This window comes from Idiotropiscis lumnitzeri, chromosome 9 (genome assembly GCF_059441095.1).
Source record: "Idiotropiscis lumnitzeri isolate Australia: NSW breed Sydney's pygmy pipehorse chromosome 9, RoL_Ilum_1.0, whole genome shotgun sequence".
Lineage (NCBI taxonomy): Eukaryota > Metazoa > Chordata > Actinopteri > Syngnathiformes > Syngnathidae > Idiotropiscis > Idiotropiscis lumnitzeri.
In genome coordinates, this window is record NC_142399.1 from 19133360 (window position 1) to 19156576 (window position 23217).

General features: G+C 39.8%; 1 protein-coding gene across 7 annotated transcripts in view; it reads left to right on the forward strand.

Annotated features, from left to right (window-relative positions):
- hspa12a (heat shock protein family A (Hsp70) member 12A) overlaps positions 1–17682 on the forward strand; it is a 50109-nt gene extending 32427 nt beyond the window's left edge. For 2 of the 7 annotated variants that reach the window (XM_088304502.1, XM_088304504.1), the window contains exons 7-13: positions 79–250; positions 353–367; positions 5679–5771; positions 6798–6902; positions 6998–7256; positions 9922–10025; positions 12156–17682. In XM_088304502.1, the coding sequence (XP_088160628.1) occupies positions 79–250; positions 353–367; positions 5679–5771; positions 6798–6902; positions 6998–7256; positions 9922–10025; positions 12156–12787 (1380 nt within the window). In that variant the 3' untranslated portion in view covers positions 12788–17682. The remainder of the gene's footprint in view (positions 1–78; positions 251–352; positions 368–5678; positions 5772–6797; positions 6903–6997; positions 7257–9921; positions 10026–12155) is intronic. The other 5 variants (XM_088304503.1, XM_088304505.1, XM_088304507.1 and 2 more) reach the window with 3 other exon arrangements.
- The last annotated feature ends 5535 nt before the right edge of the window (positions 17683–23217 follow it).

Below are 23217 nucleotides of genomic sequence, written 5' to 3' on the forward strand. Positions count from 1 at the left end.
TTGTGTTGAACAAACTCAAATTATGATTGATATGTTTTGTTTGAATCCCCAAATGTTCTGTCTTTTTCCTTTGTATAGGCTGGTCTGGTGTCCCGTGACAACCCAGAACAACTTATAATTGCTCTGGAACCTGAGGCAGCATCGATTTATTGCCGTAAGCTCCGCCTCCACCAGATGGTGGACTTGAGCAACCAGACCACTGAGAATGGTTTCAGTCCCACAGACAATGTTGGAAGTACAATGACTCAAGGTACCTCTCATTAAACAGTCATTTAAAAACACAAAGATATATTTTTCTTGACTGTAATTCAAGAAAAATATCTTTTTCTTCTGTATGTTGTTCCTCCTGTAGCTTCTCCAGGTCATGGTAAACAAACCTTCATTTTATGTTTGGATTGATGCATGTCAATAATTATATATTTGTTTCCACATTCCACATATTTTTCAAAATTTTGCGAAAAATGCCCTCTCAGTTAAAATTAGCTTCAGATTTCAATAGGCAGCAGCTAACAGTTAAAACAGCAACAGAAAATATTATAATATCCTATCCTTTTTGTCCCAAACTGTCACTGCGCTTCGGATTTTTCACTGTAGAAATTCATTCATTTCAAGCATGAATCCTATTTTGTTTCTCTCGTTCCATTACATGTTGTTATTGATAACCCCTAGAAACAGTTGCGTAAATGTAAAAATAAACTTTAAAGGCATATGTATATTTATATATTTTTTCAAGTATTAGCTTGAATTTCGATGAAATTTATGAAATTACAGTATAAATATTAATTACATTGACATTGAGTCATCCATCATTGGGGCAGATTACAGTGAGGTTTGTTGAGCTGCACTAGTTTATAGGATTATGCTATATAAAAGCTAAACCAAATAAATAAAACAGCAAATACAAATCCTCCCATATATTAGATTTTTTTTTGGGGGGGGGGAATACAGAAAGGATAATTAACAGCAGTCTTAACATCCACTCATCGCACTTTCGTTGAAATCACTCAAGGTGTTGATGTCAGTTTCTAATTTTCCCTTTATATATTTGCAATCTTAGCAACATAATCCGAAGAAAGCACATATGGACAATAATCATGCTGACAAATCAGCATCCTCATATGTCACTGTTAGGTGGGTGGATCACCTCAACTTAACTGTATTTATAAAGAACTTTAAGACAAGCTCTGTACATGGAGCAAAAGCAAGTCATACAGTAACAAACAATCCATCCATCCATCCATTATTTGAGCCGCTTTTCCTCACAAGGGTCGCAGGCGTACTGGAGCCTATCCCATTATCTCTGTGCAGTAGGCGGGGTACACTCTGGACTGGTTGCCAACCCATCGCAGGGCACACATGGACGAACATCCATCCACTCTTACAGATACACCTAGGGGTAATTCAGGGTGTCCAATCATGCATGTACATGTTTTTGGAATGTGGGAGGAAACCAGAGCACCCAGAGGAAACCCACGCAGGCATGGGGAGAACATGCAAACTCCACAGAACAGCCAGAGAAATCAAAATCTTTACCTCTGAACTGTGAGGACATCGTGCTAACCAATCGGTGACCGTCCTGCCCCGCAACAAACAATTAAGCAAATTACTAATGAAGACAGTAAAAAGCACAAAATAAGTAAAGAATTCTCATTGTGAGTCAAAAGCCAAATAATAAAAATTAGTTTCAAGATTCCCAAGAGAGGGACCGGCAACGATGACCTCTGAGCCTTCGCTTAGTCCTCTGTACCTCTAATAGCGTATGGTTTGCAGACCTGAGGCCGGTCCATAAGGGTGGAGGAGCTCCGAGAGATAATGTGGGGCGAGATCATTTAAAGAGTTGAAAACAAATAATGTAATCATAAAAAGAACTCTAAAATGTACAGGGAACCAATGAAGGGACGCCAGAGTAGGAGCTATGTGCTTCCTCTTACGAGTATCAGTCAAGATTCCAGCAGCAGAATTTTGGACCAAGTGGAGACGCGTGATGGAGTTCAATCCATCCATCCATCCATTATTTGAGCCGCTTTTCCTCACAAGGGTCGCAGGCGTACTGGAGCCTATCCCATTATCTCTGTGCAGTAGGCGGGGTACACTCTGGACTGGTTGCCAACCCATCGCAGGGCACACATGGACGAACATCCATCCACTCTTACAGATACACCTAGGGGTAATTCAGGGTGTCCAATCATGCATGTACATGTTTTTGGAATGTGGGAGGAAACCAGAGCACCCAGAGGAAACCCACGCAGGCATGGGGAGAACATGCAAACTCCACAGAACAGCCAGAGAAATCAAAATCTTTACCTCTGAACTGTGAGGACATCGTGCTAACCAATCGGTGACCGTCCTGCCCCGCAACAAACAATTAAGCAAATTACTAATGAAGACAGTAAAAAGCACAAAATAAGTAAAGAATTCTCATTGTGAGTCAAAAGCCAAATAATAAAAATTAGTTTCAAGATTCCCAAGAGAGGGACCGGCAACGATGACCTCTGAGCCTTCGCTTAGTCCTCTGTACCTCTAATAGCGTATGGTTTGCAGACCTGAGGCCGGTCCATAAGGGTGGAGGAGCTCCGAGAGATAATGTGGGGCGAGATCATTTAAAGAGTTGAAAACAAATAATGTAATCATAAAAAGAACTCTAAAATGTACAGGGAACCAATGAAGGGACGCCAGAGTAGGAGCTATGTGCTTCCTCTTACGAGTATCAGTCAAGATTCCAGCAGCAGAATTTTGGACCAAGTGGAGACGCGTGATGGAGTTCAATCCATCCATCCATCCATTATTTGAGCCGCTTTTCCTCACAAGGGTCGCAGGCGTACTGGAGCCTATCCCATTATCTCTGTGCAGTAGGCGGGGTACACTCTGGACTGGTTGCCAACCCATCGCAGGGCACACATGGACGAACATCCATCCACTCTTACAGATACACCTAGGGGTAATTCAGGGTGTCCAATCATGCATGTACATGTTTTTGGAATGTGGGAGGAAACCAGAGCACCCAGAGGAAACCCACGCAGGCATGGGGAGAACATGCAAACTCCACAGAACAGCCAGAGAAATCAAAATCTTTACCTCTGAACTGTGAGGACATCGTGCTAACCAATCGGTGACCGTCCTGCCCCGCAACAAACAATTAAGCAAATTACTAATGAAGACAGTAAAAAGCACAAAATAAGTAAAGAATTCTCATTGTGAGTCAAAAGCCAAATAATAAAAATTAGTTTCAAGATTCCCAAGAGAGGGACCGGCAACGATGACCTCTGAGCCTTCGCTTAGTCCTCTGTACCTCTAATAGCGTATGGTTTGCAGACCTGAGGCCGGTCCATAAGGGTGGAGGAGCTCCGAGAGATAATGTGGGGCGAGATCATTTAAAGAGTTGAAAACAAATAATGTAATCATAAAAAGAACTCTAAAATGTACAGGGAACCAATGAAGGGACGCCAGAGTAGGAGCTATGTGCTTCCTCTTACGAGTATCAGTCAAGATTCCAGCAGCAGAATTTTGGACCAAGTGGAGACGCGTGATGGAGTTCAATCCATCCATCCATCCATTATTTGAGCCGCTTTTCCTCACAAGGGTCGCAGGCGTACTGGAGCCTATCCCATTATCTCTGTGCAGTAGGCGGGGTACACTCTGGACTGGTTGCCAACCCATCGCAGGGCACACATGGACGAACATCCATCCACTCTTACAGATACACCTAGGGGTAATTCAGGGTGTCCAATCATGCATGTACATGTTTTTGGAATGTGGGAGGAAACCAGAGCACCCAGAGGAAACCCACGCAGGCATGGGGAGAACATGCAAACTCCACAGAACAGCCAGAGAAATCAAAATCTTTACCTCTGAACTGTGAGGACATCGTGCTAACCAATCGGTGACCGTCCTGCCCCGCAACAAACAATTAAGCAAATTACTAATGAAGACAGTAAAAAGCACAAAATAAGTAAAGAATTCTCATTGTGAGTCAAAAGCCAAATAATAAAAATTAGTTTCAAGATTCCCAAGAGAGGGACCGGCAACGATGACCTCTGAGCCTTCGCTTAGTCCTCTGTACCTCTAATAGCGTATGGTTTGCAGACCTGAGGCCGGTCCATAAGGGTGGAGGAGCTCCGAGAGATAATGTGGGGCGAGATCATTTAAAGAGTTGAAAACAAATAATGTAATCATAAAAAGAACTCTAAAATGTACAGGGAACCAATGAAGGGACGCCAGAGTAGGAGCTATGTGCTTCCTCTTACGAGTATCAGTCAAGATTCCAGCAGCAGAATTTTGGACCAAGTGGAGACGCGTGATGGAGTTCTATCCATCCATCCATCTCTTGTCTGTATCCCTTCTCCTCACAAGTGTCGGGTGGTGCTGGAGCCTACCCGAGCTATCTGCTAGAAGTAGGCCGGGTACACTTTTTCTCGATTTTTTTTTTAAATAAAAGGCAGCTTGGAAATTGATCCAAAATGTGACAGTACATCTTGATCGAGGAAAGGTTTTTTGAGCAAGGGTTGCACCACAGCACGTTTAAATTGTTGCGATATTACACCCGAATACAGAATGCTGTTGATACTGGCCTATACCGATTAACCAATAGTTGGGAGAACCTCCTTTAAAACCAAACCAAAGGCTCTAAAAATGTCAAGGAAAATGTTTCAAAAGAATTTAACACTGCTGAACATAGAATTGTGCTAGGATGACAATGCAAGTTAGCATATTTCAACAACAATGTTTACGTCGAAATGAGTGTGAAAAACGGTCATTCGAGTGAGTATGTAAATAAATGTACTCTCCACGACCGTAAATGTTACTTTAGCAAGTTGACTCTGAATGATGGGTTGATTTTTACCGATCCCTAACCGGACATTTACGCCTACCTAATCGAAAAACCGTGTTTACACCAAAGATAAACTGCAAGTCTGTTGATCATCATCTGAAGCCATCGCCTGGATACTTCTGAAACATACAGTTAACGTTGAGGTAGCAAGCGGTTAGCATTAGCGCATGTCGCATATAAAAATAATTCCCCAAATCATGACTAACATAAAGTAATTTCAGCCACAACTAAGTCTAGCCTGAATAATTTTCCAGGCGGAAACTGATACAGATTACATTTACCACACCAATACATTTGACATTAAATCTGATATAAAGTGTGCGCTGCAAACACAAGCGATGTTGTTGATACTCTCGTTCCAATCCTTTTGCCTCATCGCGTTCAATCACAGCCGTCTATTTCTCGAACTGGCAAAGACTGGGATGCGATAGAATTTCAAGTTTTTGTTTTTACTTTTACTGTTTTGGCAACCAAAAACATAAGAGAACGATGTTTATCTACATAAAAGTAGTTGTGTTTACTCCTGGCTTCCGCTCTCCTTCCAGAGTGATTTTCTTTTGCTTCCAGCGAACCCTCTAACGTCATCGCGACATAGCCCATCAAACGATCTATATAAAATATCTTCATGTGTTCATTTCATGAAAAAAATTGAATAAAAACAAATTAGTTGCTTTTTCGTTTGTTCAATTCTATTGAACGCTTGGTTCTGTTCTTTTTGAATGAATATGATTTATATTTTATTCGCATCTGACCCACCTTGCCTTTTATACTAATTGAACCACACTACTTCACAAAGCAGAGCTTTGCATTCCTTATCACACTCACTAAAGCTCTCTTTCCTGTTAACAAGCAGCCAACAAGGAGCATGTTCGGCGCAACCGGCAAAGTCGCACCTTCTTGGTGGAAAATGTCGTAGGGGAGCTTTGGTCGGAGCTGGAAGAAGGTAGTGTCTCTTTTTACGTGCCTCTGATTCTTTTCCTTCTGCTTCTGCTTGAGAGGAACTCTTACGGTTTGCTTTGCTGCACTCTGACCTTTAGTAGACATTTACTGAGTTGCAATTTGTTTGTATTCAATCGCAAATTGACAATTTGTATGACCGTGATGCTCAGAAACATAAAGTGATGTAAATAATATAACTACTGTTACTTACAAACTGTAAGACATTACTATTTTCACACACTTTGAACTTTCTGGCTTATACCATAATCTTGCTCATTTACTTTTACGGGCTTCTTCAAAATGTTAACCCCTTACCCCTCAATTGTGGGCTAGTGAGGTGCTGCTCCGTTTAGGACTGAGCCCTCTTATGTTACATCCTAAAAATTAAAAGAAGATAAGTCCCATGTTACACTGTGAATACCAGCAGCTTAGTCCATTTTAGCCTCAAAATAACAAAAAATATATTTTTGTTTTCTTTTGCAGATTTAGTAGGTGGGGCTAGTATTCAAGTGCACTCAATAGTGTGTAAGTGCAGTGGATCCCTGTATGCGCTCAGTTTCGGCACCCACAGATTCACATATTTGCCAATTTATTTTACAGTTTAAAAAACAAATCAATAAATGAATACCGATTTTTGCGAGGCTTCTTTTTTTTTGCCGTACCTCCAGGTTTTTTTGGGGGGCCAATTTAATGGAATGTTTGTTCACATTTTCTGATACATTTTTTGCATTAAAAAGCTTTTTCCTTTTCCCAAAGCATTTCAATGGCTGTTGATGCAGATTTTTCTCTTTGCAGTACCTGTCTCCCGCGAATAGAACCCTAACCCTATGACGAATGCAAGATTCATTCATGTTGTTGAAATCATTTTTAATCAAAAGGCTGCATTACAATAATTGATTCTGTCAATTATTGATCAAAATTTAGAATTTCCGACTAGAGCCAAAAGTACCTGTACCCATTGGTGGTTGAAGATGATGTTGATGATGAATGTTGGATCTCTCCAAACCCTATCATGACACCTTTTATGCAGGTGACCGGTATGTGGTGGTGGACTGTGGCGGAGGGACAGTGGACCTGACTGTCCATCAGATACGTCTTCCAGAAGGACATCTGAAAGAACTGTACAAAGCTTCTGGTAACATTTGACATCGGGTTTTTTTTTCGTTTGTTTGTTTTCTTGTGTGTGTTTCTTCTTTCTTTTCAATCAGCTCACCCATTTTTCAACATTAGGTGGACCATACGGCTCTCTTGGGATTGACTATGAATTTGAGAAGCTCCTCTGTCAGATCTTTGGACAGGATTTTATTGACCAGTTCAAAATCAAGCGGCCAGCGGCTTGGGTGGACTTAATGATTGCTTTTGAATCGCGGAAGCGGGCAGCAGCTCCGGGCAGAGCGAACCCCCTGAATATTAACTTGCCATTCTCATTCATCGACTACTACAAGAAGTTCCGGGGCCACAGTGTTGAACACGCCTTGCGCAAAAGCAAGTAAGTACACGAGAGTCATGTCATGTCATTATCCACACCGCTTATCCTGTACTTGGTCGCGGGAGGGTGCTGGAGCCTATCCCAGCTGACTATGGGCGAAAGGCGCACTACACCCTGAACTGGTCGCCAGCCAGTCACAGGGACAAGCATAGACATCGTCACTGAGTGGGAACTAAACCCACGCTGCTCACACAGAAGTCAGGCGAGTGTACCAGTACACCATCAGTGACACTACATCAAGAGTAGTCGTCCCCAATCTTTGAGCCAAAGCACATAGTTTAGGTTGGAAAAAATCTCGGTGCACCGCCCCAAAAAATGACACAAAAAGTACATATACACACTGAAGTAATGTTCTTGCCTCAATTTACTCACAAATATACTTTGTGTACAATCTGAGCCTGTCTAGTATGTAAAACGATGCTATTTTGTTCTATGAATGGCAACAGGTGAAGAAACAGGTTAATTGTACTTTGGCAATCTAGTGGAAGAACGTGTTATTGTCTCAGATCAATGGGTGCAATTGGACCACTGCGATTGGGAATCACTGCTCAAGAGGACGATAAAGCCTGCACTGTACCAAGTTTTACATCAACATTGACGTTAATGTGCAGCCAACAGATCCAAAACGTTTGTTTTCTTATAGTCCGAGGCATGCTGCAAACACGACAAAAATGGTCAGTGTGCCTCCTTAGTAGTGACTGAGGAGATTGGCTGCATCTATATGTGGCAAGAAATAGATATGTAGGTAATATGACTGTTTAGTCCCTCTTGTTTCTCGACACGGCGGTTTGCTGTGTCAGTGACCTAACATTACTGCCCATCTTTAATGTCACAATGGGAGTTTGTTGTAGTGAAGTGCAGGCAAAAGGCAGATTGAGTCAAAAAGCATAGAAATACCCCCCCCTCAAAACGATGATCCATTCGATGTTTCTTTCCGTAACTAGGTCCAGGTCTCACTTTGCACATTGTACTTGGATATTCATTGTTTGAAAATTATTCTAAATGTTTAGTTTAGTACATTAGCATGAGTACATATTTATTTGTATCTAGAGTCTGCAAAAAAACATATGAAAGGCTAAAATCAGGCCATGCCAACACAGATTAATTTTTTATTTATTTGTTTATTTCAGTTTTTTTCTTTTTTTTATAGACATGATGCACTATTCATGAAGATAGATGTTCCCTTTTAGTAATGAGCATAGTACGCCACTCACTGTGTAGAATGTAACTGCCTTGTCTCCTGTCTGTATGTTTTAGTAATCCCATAGTGCGGGTCACTCAAAGAACTTATGAAGGTTGAAACCAGAGCCTTCCATGGGTCTTAGTCTCGGATGCATAACTGGAAGCGCTAAGAATGACTTTGACCCAGGGAGGGGCTACTATTAACTCTTGCACACACTCTCTCACATGACCATAATGAACATAAATCACACTCATGGGATGATAGTTGGTAGTACTTATCGATTGTTTCAAAATTTATGATGTAACAGCTACACTGATTTAGACAAGCAGAAGGAGATTGATATTGATCTACACTTAGATGAGTACACACAGAGGCTGATAGAAATGCAGCACATTGTCTTTATTTATTCGCGACACCAGAACACATATGCATACATATACGTGCATACATTTTACCATACACAACCACAATTAATGTTGTAGTGAGTCACAACAGTTACTCTTTAATCATGACCATCTACTATTTGCATTATCAAGAGTTTCGCATTATTTGTCACACTGATTTAGCGTTTTTTCCCCCCCTCAAATTGTGTTTTTTTTTGGGGGGGGTGGATTTTATTATTCATTTGTGTCAGTAGATAACTATTGAAAAATGTAAAATAGGCAATTGGCGAGTTCTTTTTTATTAATTTTATTAAACCTGTGGTTGATAAGTTATAATAAAATTTGCCAATTAAAAAAAATATTTTGTAATATTTAAACATTTTCTTCTGTCGAACTTTAGAAGGGTTGTTGCTATTTTTCTCGACGTGAAAGTATTTTTGCAACTATTTGCTCAGAATAGATGATTGAATCAAAGGTTTAACTAGGTGAATAATGTCGCTTGGAATTTTTCAAAAATTACAGCCAATCCTTCTCACTTTTTGATTTTTTTTTCTGTTCAAGGTCAGGGCTTTCCTATAATATCAACTTTTTGACCTTGGTAACCATGGAAGCTTAACAGTAAATAAAACTGCAGTGAAAACACATTTTAGTATGTAGTATGATGCAGATCACCTCAACACGATTGCAAACTACAACAATCGGAATCACATTGTTAATCAAAAGCTTTCTGATTCTGATCTGTGTCAAACTGAGCATTGAAAAGATCTGGCGGAACGCTTCACCCGGTTCTTTTATCTCTAATGCTCACTATGCCCATAGTAATTACCAGAAGACTGCCGACTACTATTTAATGTATGCCAGAACAATCGAGTACACAGCAATATCATCACCATTGCCTAAAGACTGAGTGGAATACTGGAATTACTTTATGGATCCTGGTTTTGGTCATAAATGTTAACTCAAACTGCTTCCATTAGATCAAACATTTATATTTTCTCATTATTTCGACCTTTCTTAAGCTTACCTCTGACTCTTCATCATCATCATTTAATACCATAGATAAATATTGTTTAATAATATTGAACACTTTTCTCTCTAGTGTGGATTTTGTCAAATGGTCATCGCAGGGGATGCTGAGGATGAGTCCTGATGCTATGAATTCCCTTTTCAAGCCCACCATCGACCATATCATTCAACACCTCAGTAAGCTACTCTGCAAACACGCAAATGACGTTTTATTCCTTTTTACATTTATTGCAAGGTTTTGTTACGAATCGATGACTTAAGCCCAAGTGGAGGTAGTTAATGCTACTAATTAGGCTTGAACAATTAATCAAATTCAAATTGCAAAGGCTGTGGAAAGTGATTCATTTGGGTCATTTGATAGCATTTATTTATTTATTGGGCTTTGTGTAATTTGTCTATAGTGTCTGGAGAATTACAGTGGTGAAGACGTGCTGTCCACATGTTTTTATGTCTTTGTGTCATGAGACATAAAGAAATCGGTGTCATAAAAGATGTTTGCATTCTTGTTGTACCATAAACGTAATCTGATTTCCGACTGACTTACTAGTGTTTCCGTCACACTTGCTTGGTAGAATTTTGTGGTGTTGTTGAAGTGAATGCTTCAAAGAATGAAAGTCAAATTGGTTAGTAATTTAACCATTTTAATGGAAGTAGATAAATAAAATGGCTTTATTTTAGTTTAAGATAACCTGAAAGACCAAAACATTTAGGAATTTGATGTTTTTTGTAATCGGGGCTCTTGACTACCCCTCCTGAATGTTGCCACAAAATTGAGCATATGAATCAGTTTTTCATCTACTTGTGCATGTGTGACCAGTAAATCTACCGATTTGGAAAATAAATAAATACATCCATAGATTCACACCAGCAGCAGATTGGAATGGAAGAACACTGGCATACAAGATTATTATGTCCAGTAATACATGGACAAAAACTCCATTCATTATATAAGTTTTAAAACAATTGCCCACCAACACTAATACACTTTACTGCTCTGTGTTGTCTAAACATTTGGATAACTTGGAAGCGTTCTGAATGGTGAGAGATATTATTATATAAATTGAATTTATCAAAGGGGTTACTGCGCTCCTTTAAAAATGTTAGTCTGTACCTCTGATAATACAGATTTAATTATTGCTTTAAAAACATAGTAAGAGGACCTTGGAAAGAAATGCTATAATAAATCATAATTGCAATATCATTCATACTATTAATAGCAGTTGTAGTAGTAGGACTAAGGTCAAAAGTGATAAATCCGTATTTTATCTGTAATTATTATGTCAATGTAGCGATAATATGACTTGCTTTTTAGATTTGTAATCCTTTTGTCAATACCAGCTCAACACCATCATCAGCTTGCATGGTGCTTCATTCAGCAAGACTGTTTTGACAGTCAATTTATTCAAGTTATTGAACAATATCTGTTTCAATTTATATCAAAGGTATGCAATTCATATTAAATGTAAAGAAATAAAAACGTTATCCTTCAAACTTAAAAAAAAAATGAAAGTTGGCCCTGATGCTTTATCAGAACGAGCCGTCACTTTGGCAGCATGTTCCCTCAATATTGAATAAACTTGAGAATGAGGCTGCATTCTAAAGTACCTTGAAGATTGAGAGAGACTTTCAAATGTCGCACAAGTACCTATTTACAGTGCATACGAAGAAGGCAATTCAAGTCTTTGTTCTTACAAAAGATTTTTACAAAATATGTTTTTCTTTTAACCTCAAAGCAACTGATAATGTAAACATGATGTGTGGGTGGATGAAAAAAATCCATTTAATTTTTCTTTACAAAATAAATACAGATAGTCGTTATGTAAGCTGTTTCCTCCTTGTAATCACCATGCCAAGCTAACAACAAATACCTGTTTGACAAAGTTGAAACCATGGTCCTACTGATAGGGATTTGTTGAGGCCAGTGGCAATGCCAATATTTGGCAGAATAAAATTTTGTTCACCGATTAATTAGCTGATTTATTTAAAAAATATATATTGAACAAGATATAATTGGCTGCTTGACACAGTAAAGATAACAATTACAGGCAGAACATTTGACAGATTTGCATTACTTTGTCCATTTGTATTTGTTTACCCTTAGAGAAATGTGACGATTTTTTGGGTGAATTTCTCGTTATCCTCTGTTGTAATGTGTTTAAAAAAACAACAGTTTATTTTGGAGAGTTTCAAAAGAGTTAATATTGTGCGATAGGTGTAATGTTTTGTTCTGATCTAAAAGGGTTTGTATACTGATACTGTGAGCTTTATAAATGAATTTGATTTTTTTTTTTTTTTGTTCCCCTGTAGATGAGCTCTTTGAAAAACCTGAGGTGAGCGACATCAAGTTCCTTTTCCTCGTGGGAGGTTTCGCCGAATCAGCTCTGCTACAGCAGGCCGTTCAGAACATGTTGCAGGGCCGCAGTCGCATTATCATCCCCCACGATGTCGGCCTCACGATCCTGAAAGGCGCCGTGCTGTTCGGTTTGGACCCCAGCATCATCAAAGTCCGCCGCTCGCCACTTACATATGGTGTCGGTGTCCTCAACCGCTTTGTAGAGGGCAAGCATCCTCCCGAGAAGCTGCTGGTGAAGGACGGAACGCGCTGGTGCACCGACGTCTTTGACACCTTCATCGCCACCGACCAGTCAGTAGCGCTTGGCGAGATGGTCAAACGTAGCTACACGCCGGCCAAGCCCTCGCAGCAGGTCATTGTCATCCACGTCTACTGCGCCGAGAAGGAGAGCGTGGGCTTCATCAGCGAGTCTGGCGTCAAAAAATGCGGCTCACTTCGCTTGGATGTCAGTGGCACGGAAAGCACAGCGCCACGCCGCGAGATCCAGACGCTCATGCAGTTTGGTGACACCGAGATTCGGGCCATGGCGGTGGACGTGTCCACCGGGCGCACAGTCAAGGCCAGTATTGACTTCCTCAGCCATTAAGGAAGGAGGCACAGTGCTAATTGGAAACGGCACAGCTTACATGCACATGCACACAACTAGTAGAATGTTTCAAATATTCTAAATTAAGGCTTAGACACTTTTTGGATAGTATACGATTAAATCATTCCAATCACTTCAACCATTTATCCAATGGTGGCATTATAACGGCCCATTTAAATGTACTGTTAACGCTTGATCTCGTATTCGCTAGACGATGACAAAGACAAAAAAATACAAACATGGTGTGCGTTGAAAATAATGCCGATGCTCTGAATGTACCTCTGGTATGTGCTCTGCAAAATAGCTTTATGTGAAAGAAGCAGAAACGAGAAACGTACAGGTATTCATAAAGGTTGTTGTCTTCTGAATTACAACATTTCGGTTTAGTTGACACTGGATTTGGATTTTTTTTCAACTCTCACCAAATGTAGTTGTTGTTCGGCACCTGCCCTCAGACATCACCACAGCCACCTTCATTAGTTGTTTTCCATGCCACATGCGGGGTCAGGGAGCTGGCTGGGAACCCAACTGTGCCGTCTGCTTGGAAGGCAGCGGCATGTAGTATGACAGAAATTGGCATGCTTTTAACTGCCACCCCACCAAATAAAAAATAAAAATCAAGAGTTCCACGCTGAAGATTAAATTAAGGCATGATGAATACTCTACTTGGAAAATAGGCTAAAAAAGCCTAAGCAGTACTGTTGGTGACCATGAGAAGTGAAAAAGGCTGCAGTTTCTGTAACATTCAGATCCGACACCATCAGGTACGCAGTCTCACGTGACCGCTGGTTGGGTTTGACCATAACACGCTAAGGTCCTCTCATTGCATCTGTGAAGCAACATTGCATCTTGTGCTTAAGAACAAGTGGTGTACTGTATACCGTTTGCTGGTTTGGCCTGAGTTTCTAAAATCGCGCAATAACACCAGGCTCATCTGCTACTATCAGCAATCGAAGGAACGTCAAACATGCTGCAAGTACCACCATCAGAGCCGATTTAGTGTTGCCTTTATTTGTTACTGCTTCCGATTAATAGATGTTACTTGGCCACTCGGATATACGCAGCGTTATTATGACAAACAGTAATATTTGTTTATTTCTGTATATACAGTATTTAAATATTGTACAGATTTTTAGCATTGTATCAATAGCTTTAGCTTGAGTCGTTTCATGCGCGTGCTTTCACTTTTCATATTGAGCACGTCATCCAGCACAGCACGATAGACAATGTGGCCACATTTGTGCAGGACAAACAGATCATTCATTCATTCCGCGTGCATTCTGTTTAGCGTGTCACAGCACTCTGCCAGCTTGCATGTTGTCAGCATTCTACCTCTTCCGAATGGTTTGGAGCCGTAATGAATGTGCGCTTTCAAGACAGTAGTAGAAGGGAAGTGGACCACATTCAAATGAAGTTACACTCACTTCATGGTGATTGACTATTAGATGTTGAAATCTCGGTGCCCGCCCCCTTGTTATTCATGCTTCCTATTGGAATAGTTCTGCGGGAATCCTGCTTGAGTTTCAAATACAATCAGCAATGACTATCCAGTCACATGTCAAAATGTTTGAGAAAATAATTCACATCGGAGACCTTACATTTAGCGATATTGAGGGAAGGTTGACATTTTATTACCCCTGTTTTAAGATAAGATAAACATATAATCAGAACTGGGCAGTCCATCCACGGGATGTAACGGTCCGGCCAGATGCCCATTTATGGGTCGGAGGGTGACAAATTTTAAAAAAGGGTTAGATTAAAAAAGGTCAAAGGTTGATTTTAGTCCAGCCGTAATGAGCAAACGACAAAACTTGCCCCCGAACGTGTCAAAAGCGCCACTACCAAGAGGTTGTGTTTGAAGAGATGCGAGACAGCCGTGTGTGCTCAAGCGTTCCTATAGTTCCATATTCTGACATCACATCACCCGTGCCTCCCGCCTGCTAATGGGGCATACCGTTACAATTTGGGGGGGTAATACCCAAACCCCTATAACACCAATTTTGCATACTTACTTGAATTGGGCACGTTTGTGAAGAAAAAGAAAGAAGAATGAGACAAATAAAAATAATTAGACAAATAAGACCGTAATAAACTGATAATAAGGTAAGTGGATTTGAATAGTAGCTTAGCCAGCTATGTTTAAATAAACCTTTGTTCCTAGCATCTCTCCCGTGGTGGCGTCATGCATAGACACTTTTTTTTTATGGCAAGGCCGACAATTTTTAAGGCCAGAAGGTTGAGGCCGGAACACGACCAAGATTGCGGCCAATGGGTGGGGGACTGACTGTCAAAAAAGGCTCAATTGCCCTGCCCTGCATATAATGAGCCCCAGAAGGGAAATTCAGGACATTAATAGAGGAATTCACAATGATACACTAAATCATTGGAAACATCAACAATAAAACTACAGAAAGCAATACAGTCAGTTTTCAAAACACATAAAAGGAGTATTCTGGTTCTGCAAGTTATACCAAACCACTTGATTCTCTTTCACAAATCTGCGTGAGACATTGCAATCAAGGGATGTGAGAGTATTCAGTGAATGTTCTGAACGCTTGTTTATATCTCAGTTTCTTTTTATTGATATTTGTGCTGCAAAGGAGGCCTGAGCCATGTTAGCACCTCTTTTGGGCCCGACCAAATGGTGCATTCCCTTTTTATCAGCAATCAATTCCACATAACAGAATTCTTAATGATTAACTAATCAATGATTGTCTAATACATTAAGAGTCAATCAATAAATAACGGGTTAAATGTTAATGTCCCAGACACTGATGCTGCCGTTCTTCACATTTCACCCTTTTACGTTTGTCAAAATCTCATAAGTGGAGTTTAAAGGGAATTTCTGCTTGGGCAGTATCTGGCACAGATGATTGAAGGGCTGCCAGCCTGCTTGTTGCTGACTGATAACTGTCAGCAAGCACAGCTGCAGTTTGTTTCTGCATTTGCATCACTACTTGACAGAAAATGGTGGTTATCGTCACAATATTGTTGCCTCCATTTTAACCCGGGAATCTGTGCCTTGAAAAGTCAACATTTAGCAGTTAAGCTTTAGTAAATATTTTTTTTGTTTTCTTTTTAATTTATATACAAAATATAGTAAACAGCTAAGGTGTCAGTGTGTCATTCACAATACTTGATGAGAAGGAATTAAACGATTTCTGTTGTTACTAATTGTTGCTTAACTTAACATTGAATATGACTAGTACATGTAAAAACATTATATTACGTCAACATTACTAGGATTTTTAAAATTAGTTATTAAAGTAATGGAATAATTTTTGGGTGTGTTCTAAACCCCTTTTTAAGTTTAGAAGTGTTGTGCTGAACAGAATATCACTCATACTTGATTTTGCCTCAGTTTCTTCAAGACTCCATCTCCAAACATTCAATTGCAAAATTCGATTGATTAATACGCCCATCGCCGATTACAGTTGCACACATCAAGTGTGACGTTAACAGGGCCAAGAGAGGATTTTGATCAAAGTGTCACATGATGAGTGCAATTTTCTGTTTGACATTAACATCTTGGGACAGTATAAACATGAGAAGGAACAACAAATAGTCCACTAGACGACTCAATCAATGAATCCTTCTTTAAAGGGAAAATGTTTAGAATGAAAGTCAACTATGGGAATTAACTCACCACCAATTGTTCTGTTTTAAGACATGGCTAAGTGCACATGCTTTTGTCATATTTAATATTATTTACTTTTCAAATGATAGAATACAGTATATGAGATTGTATTAAAGGTCTCCAGGTGGTATAGAGCACAGAAAAGGTTGGATACTGCTATTGCTGTTTTTCTCTATTGTGATATTCATATTGAGCAGGGTTGTGTATCTTATCTGGTGGCACACACATAAAAAATAAAAAAAAACAGCGCCCGCAGTGAACTACAATAAACACCTGACATCAGTCAGCAACCTTGTATTGCAGTAATTAGTCATGTTGTGCTTCTGTATTATTGTCACCACGTCTTTTTAATTTTGATATGCAAATCCTAGGTGGTCATGCTTGACAGTAGCAGGCAGTGCACGTGTCTCCTTTCTGCAATGCATGTTTTGCATGTGTCGCGACAGACAAAACAAGTTAACTGCAGTCACACCACAACCAAGGCGAACTGCGACTGCACATGGACGTGTTGGACATGTGCGGGAAGCTGTGTGCTGCCCACCACCACATCTCTCAATCACTGTAAACCGCACTGATATAAGCTATTACATTTCTTTAACATGTACTCTCACTCAAGCAAATGTGAAATGGAATCATGTATGAATACAATTTCTATTGGCAGTTGGTTGGGTGCTTTTACACTGAGAGCCAATTAGTTCATTTTAATCAAAACTCTTGTTGCAAGCCCAAACAGTTAACCTTGTTTCAGGTTACATTTGTCTTACATTCAGGAGCATAAAAGAAGAGGGAGACGTTTGAACGTTTACTGTGTGAATACACGAGCCAAACCTAAATTGTTTACAAGATGACTGACCTGAGAAAGCAAACTGCAGGTGTAAAAGCACCCTTGACCTGAAAGCTCAAGTAAATGCTTTCAATTGTGTTCAAGGCAGAATGTGGCATTTCGATGCCAAGCCGCATGTTGGTTGCTGAGTTGGAAGTGCTTGAGTCTGGAGCAGAAATCCAGTGTAAATCAACTACTGTGTTTTTCCCCTGTCTACAATGAGCCAAACACTTGACTTGTGGTTCACCTTAACATTTTCTCAATCACTCTTGAATGTACTTTTTGTTGTTAATTTTTTTTAATGGATGAAGTTTCAATATTCCTTTATCTTCAATTGCTTCATGTCTTAGTCCGCTAATTTTACAAAGTGTACTCAAACCATTTACAACTATTCACTGTCAGATTCTCATGAATAAAAATGTATTTCAAAGAATATTTTTTCTGCATTTGCTGCCTATATTTTCTAGTGGTTCTTTGGTTTGGGAAATGCTAAAAATACAATGCAATACAACTTTATTTATAGAGCGCATTTCACAACAGCTGGAGCTCTAACAAAGCACTTTGCATATGGTGTAATATAAATCAAAGAGAAATAGGAACAAAAATTAATACGCATAAACAATAGATACCAGATGAACAGCAGAACAGCGACAGTTGAGTCGAAAGCTAAAGAATAAAAAAATGTGTCTTCAAAGGAGTTTTATAATTGGACAGAATCCAAAACAATCCAGAATTGTCATGCTAGAACCTTAGCATTCACAATATTAGGTAGGTACAGTTACTTAAAATAGTTGCTTGACCCAAAAATTTTATTTTCAAGAATATGTCCTATGCAGGCTCACTCGTCGAAACATGGTAGTCTGACTGATATTGCATTGTGTAAAATTTGTTAAATACCGGTAGTAAAAGCCACACGTTTTTAGCCATCTTAGGGGGCGTCGGTTTTGTCACTTCTGTCGACTGAAAATGACATCAGTGTTGCTCAGGCTCAGCTAATGAGAATTTATGGGTCAGATTCAGAAAACATGTGTGCCACATGATTGGTCATTACCTGAGCAACTGTGATGTCATTTTCAGTCGACAGAAGTAACAAAATGGCCGCCCGCTGAGATTGCTAAAAACTCCTGGATTTTCCTACTTAACTCATATTCCGCAAATGCAGTATTAATCAGAATGCCATGTTTAGGGCTAGTGAATTAAGACGCATGTAACATTTTATTGCAAAGAATTGGGGGGGTGAGGGGGGGTATTAACTTCCCCTTTAATGAACTCCTTTATCATTGTTTCTACATCTTAATTGAAATCAGATTCAGTTAATTGGAAAGTTTGACTCACCCCTTTGCAGAATATAAGGTCCCACCGGTGACTGTACGTCAGCCCACGAACCAAGCATGAAGTCAAAAGAATTGTCTGTAGAGCTCCAAGACAGAATTATCTCAAGGCACGGGTCTTCAGAAGGGCACAGAAGCATTTCTGCTGCTTTGTAGGTCCCACAGAGCACAGCGGCCGTCATCATCAGAAAATCACAACCGCCAGGGCTGGCCTCAAGGCTGTTTTTTTTCCAGTAAGATAACATACAGCTAAGATATCATCAGACAGTCGTCTGGTTTTCAGGACACAAATATGCTAATGTGCTTGATTGCTTTAGCACATATCTATAATTTAGTTGGGTCATTAGAGTCTATCCCAGCTAACTTTGTGCTAAAGGTTGATGTGGTGACACCTTTGACTGGTCGCCAGTCAATTACGGGAGTCATAAAGAGACAGACAATCCTTATTCACACCAGGCTGCAAATGAAAATATATGCTAACTAAATACAGGCAGCGCGCTGCACTGGTGGGAAGTAAATCCGTTTTACAGTCGTTCGACTCATTCCAAAAACATGCAAATTGGGTTGATTGGAGCATCGTTTGTAGAAACGTACCAAGTATCACCCTGTGGCCCAAAGTCAACTGGTTGAGCAGTGATAGGCTCAAGGACAAGTGTTATACATAATGGATGAATGAATAAGTAGGTGGCAATGTTTCATAGTCTTGTGTTTGCCGTTCGAATTTTGAATGTCCATAATGTTATTAAGTGATACAATTTAGAGTTCAAATGCTAATGGGTGAAAATGGTCGGGTTCACATTCCACATTCAACAACAATGCCTGCCAAATAATATGAACAACTTCCGATACAAATGTGTATATAATAAACCAGGTATACTGGTATTAAAAAAGGGCACCAATTTAATAGTGATATGATCTTGACAGGCAGTCATTCATCATTTTGTTGGTTGAAGCACCATTAGTATTGACATTTGTCAAAAAACAGAACCACAAACTTAATTTGGTGATGGAATGATTTCGAGATACAAACACTGCACTCTAATTGAGTTGTTTTAATTGCTTTTGAGGTTTCATAAAGCCACACTGCCACCATGTGAGATTTTTGCAGAATGTCTTTAATAGTATTTTCCCCACACAAGGAGAACGGGTCCGTAACGCTGCAATATGAGTCAACATGACTTTAAAACAGCTTCAGAAAGGTTGCTGTGATGATTGGGAACCGATGGTCATTTTCGCGATAAACTGTATGTGAGCTATGGAATTTCATATTAATTTTTGATTTTTTTGCTTTTCAAATTTGGCAAAACATTTTAAAGTAGAATAATTATGAAGTGATCACGTGCCGATGTAAAGTACTTTTAATTATAATTTTCCTCTCTTTTTTTAAGTATAGCTGAAGGGCGGTACGGTGCCGAGTCCGACTGGTTAGCACGTCCACCTCACAGCGCAGAGTTCGTTTCGGTATTAACGGCATGTCTGATATGGCAGCTGTGGGTGGGCTGGAGTGTTCGGTTGACTTCTGATTGAGGATTGATCACTTCCACCTTAATCATTGCTGTATGTGCTTGGAGGTTGAGGAGGAGGTGGACTGTAAAGCAGTCAGTCGTCAGGCTTTGGAACTGTTTGCGGAGTTCTGCATTTCCGTGCACATTTCTCTAAGAACAGCATTAAACTCAGTGAGTGGGTTGATATGCTGCCCCCTGGTGGCTGGGATCTTAAAGTGCTTGGACTCTTGTTCTTGCAAAACATCCGCCAAATTCAACCAGCTAACTGGTGGTGATGGCGATCTACTCCGAGGCTTTGTGTGCCACTTTAATGCACTTGCAGGAACAACTGGTCTTTGAAAATTACTCCGAGCCCCTGGTCCACTTAGGTCATCGTCAGACATATAGGAAGGCACCAAGAATAATCGTTTGGGTTTACTGCCTTTTGCAACAAATTCTGAGTCCGTCATCTTTAAACAGAAATTTGCTCTCCAGCTCAAAGGAGCATTGAAGAATAGCTCATTAATTATGTGGCGGTAGGAGTATCCAAATCACTATTGGAGTTCAAACCGGACTCACGACAGTGATTTGGATACTACTACCAGCACATAATTAACTAGTTATTCCTTCTCTTCCACACGGTTATTGATTTTCTTTAAATCACAACTTTACTGTCCATGACTTCTGATATATATTTGCACACATTTTTTTCTTATGGGTTTTCCTCCCACTCATATACGTGATTGTATGATCGAACACTTGTATGAGACCACAAATAGGAGCCACATTACTGAAATCTTATTTGATGGACGTATGCCAGGGTGGTTTAGGATAAGACCTGGGACTCAAGCAGTTTTATCATATTTTATATCCAATGTATTATTTCCATTACTTTTTATGTTCTTTCCATGTTAACTTCCTTCAGTGATTCACCGGTTGAACAAGAAATTAACCACAGGAATGCACGAGTGACCATATTACATTTGTGCTTGGAGTGTATTATTTTTACAGAAGTGGCGCTTCGAACCACTCAACCTGTCACAGGGCAAGGTTCATTTCAGTTTGGATGTGCATGAGTGTGCGTTTGTGGAAGCAGACTGTGGACAGGGTGAAGAGTGTGCATAGGCATGGTGCATTTTCCTCAAATAGGCATCAAGAGAGAGCAGTTGCTACGGTAATCGGGCGACACCCGAACTCTCCAAAGGGTCCTTCACTCCACTGCCCTCCCACATCCATTCTCTCCTTTTGATCGCTGCATGGTTTAGTGCATAGTGGTTAACCATGAAAATCAGGGGACAATAACAGGGAGGCTGACTCATTTAATCTTTTTTAGGCTTCATTGTCTGGATGAAAAAAAGTTAAGCTAACATCAGGAAATTATGTTTGTCTGGAATAAATATTTGGCTAACCTTCTGAAGTGTCGAGGTAGGCTGAAATGCATGTAACATGTTCACAAGCAGCCAACACTAATGATGGGACCAAGACTAATTTAAGCTAAGTGTTAAAACTCACTGAGCAGCCACAACTCAATCGTATGTAAGGAACACCATCTTTGACATCATATGTTTGTACAGCATGACTGTGCACGTCAGTTACTGTAAACTTTGCAGATGAATAACTATGTTTGGCAAACCAATGGATGTTAACGGAATAGTTTAGTGATGCTCAGTAGTAGGAAGTAACCGAGTATTTGTACTCCTCCCACTGTACTTTAATTGAGAACATGTTGTTCAGACTTTTTTGACTTCTACTCCCAAAATCTGAAAACAGTTCCAGGTTGTTTTACTAGGTACTCTCTACTCCTTTCTCAAAATTGGTTTGTTACATTTGTCAACTTGTGAGAATGATAACATGTTTTGACAAAGACATTGAGAGAGAGTCAACCACGGTTTGGATATTAATTCATTTAATTGATTCACAGTTTGTGATCTTCAAAAAAGAACAGACAGCAATCAATACGGTGGCGGAGAAAGGTCACAACAATTGCAAACTCTGCACTACAACACGAGTGACCCTCGGCAAGATAGCAAAAGCCACAACACAACAACATTGAACGAGAGGGCTATGGCAAAAGTCACAACGTAAGTGACCGAAACTGCAGGATGGGAAAAGACGCATAACGCAGATGTAACTGAGCAGGTGTACTGGAAAATGCTGATCTGACAATGTTTGATATGTTTAGTAAAACCCATTCACCGCTATTTTTTCATAATCTAAGGCAAAAGTTGTGAATAATAGCGCTGACTGAATGCAATATCTTGTTGTTTTGAACCATTGAACGCAATGGCTTATGCTGTCTAAAGAACAAAATACTTTTATTTTGTCTTTAGTAAAGCTACCAGGATACCTATATAAACTGTAAATTGTACCGCTAAGTTTTGTAAGTTCTACACATTGGCAATAAAAAGAGGTTTTATCAGACTTTGGGACACCAAAAGAGACAAAAGAAAGAAGGAGTGGTTTTAACATCGCCTAATCAGAAGAAAACTGTATAAAAGCTGTTGTAAAACTCCACTCTCTCACTTTGGTTGGGTTTTGAATAAAGAATGGACTCCAGTCTCGAGTTCTTTGGAGTCAATTTGAAGTTCATTTCTGAAGCCTCAAAGACCAGGTGCATTCTACCTGAACTGGAGTCCGGACGGAGCAAAGTTTCTTGTGTCAGCCCTCTGATCCTCGCCGTCACCCGGGAGAGGCTAGGTGGAGGGGGTCAGCCGATACAAAACTGTGGTAATTAGTGAATGATGCTGCTGTGTAGGACACAGAAACTATTTGCTGAGAACTTGGGCGTTAATAATTTAATTTAATATTCAAAGTCTAAAACTGTTGACAACTTCAAACGTTTTCAACTTCATGTTCATTTTTTCTCCTTCTTGTGTTGAACGTTGTTAACGTGATTTAACTGACTTTAACACCAAAACTGAAATTGAATAATACAAAGAAGTAGAAGAAAAAGTGTTCTGCATCCTCAGTTCATGCTCTCTATGCCCTTGGGCAGACATTGAAACAAATAAAAAAAAAGTCCAAATAACTTTACTATTATTCATCTAATAATTATCAGTGATATTTTCTCCTGTACCGATATGTTGGACAGAGAAGCCTTACTTTTGTTTGTGGTTTGTTCCTGTTGTGTGTGTGTGTGTGTGTGTGTGTGTTTT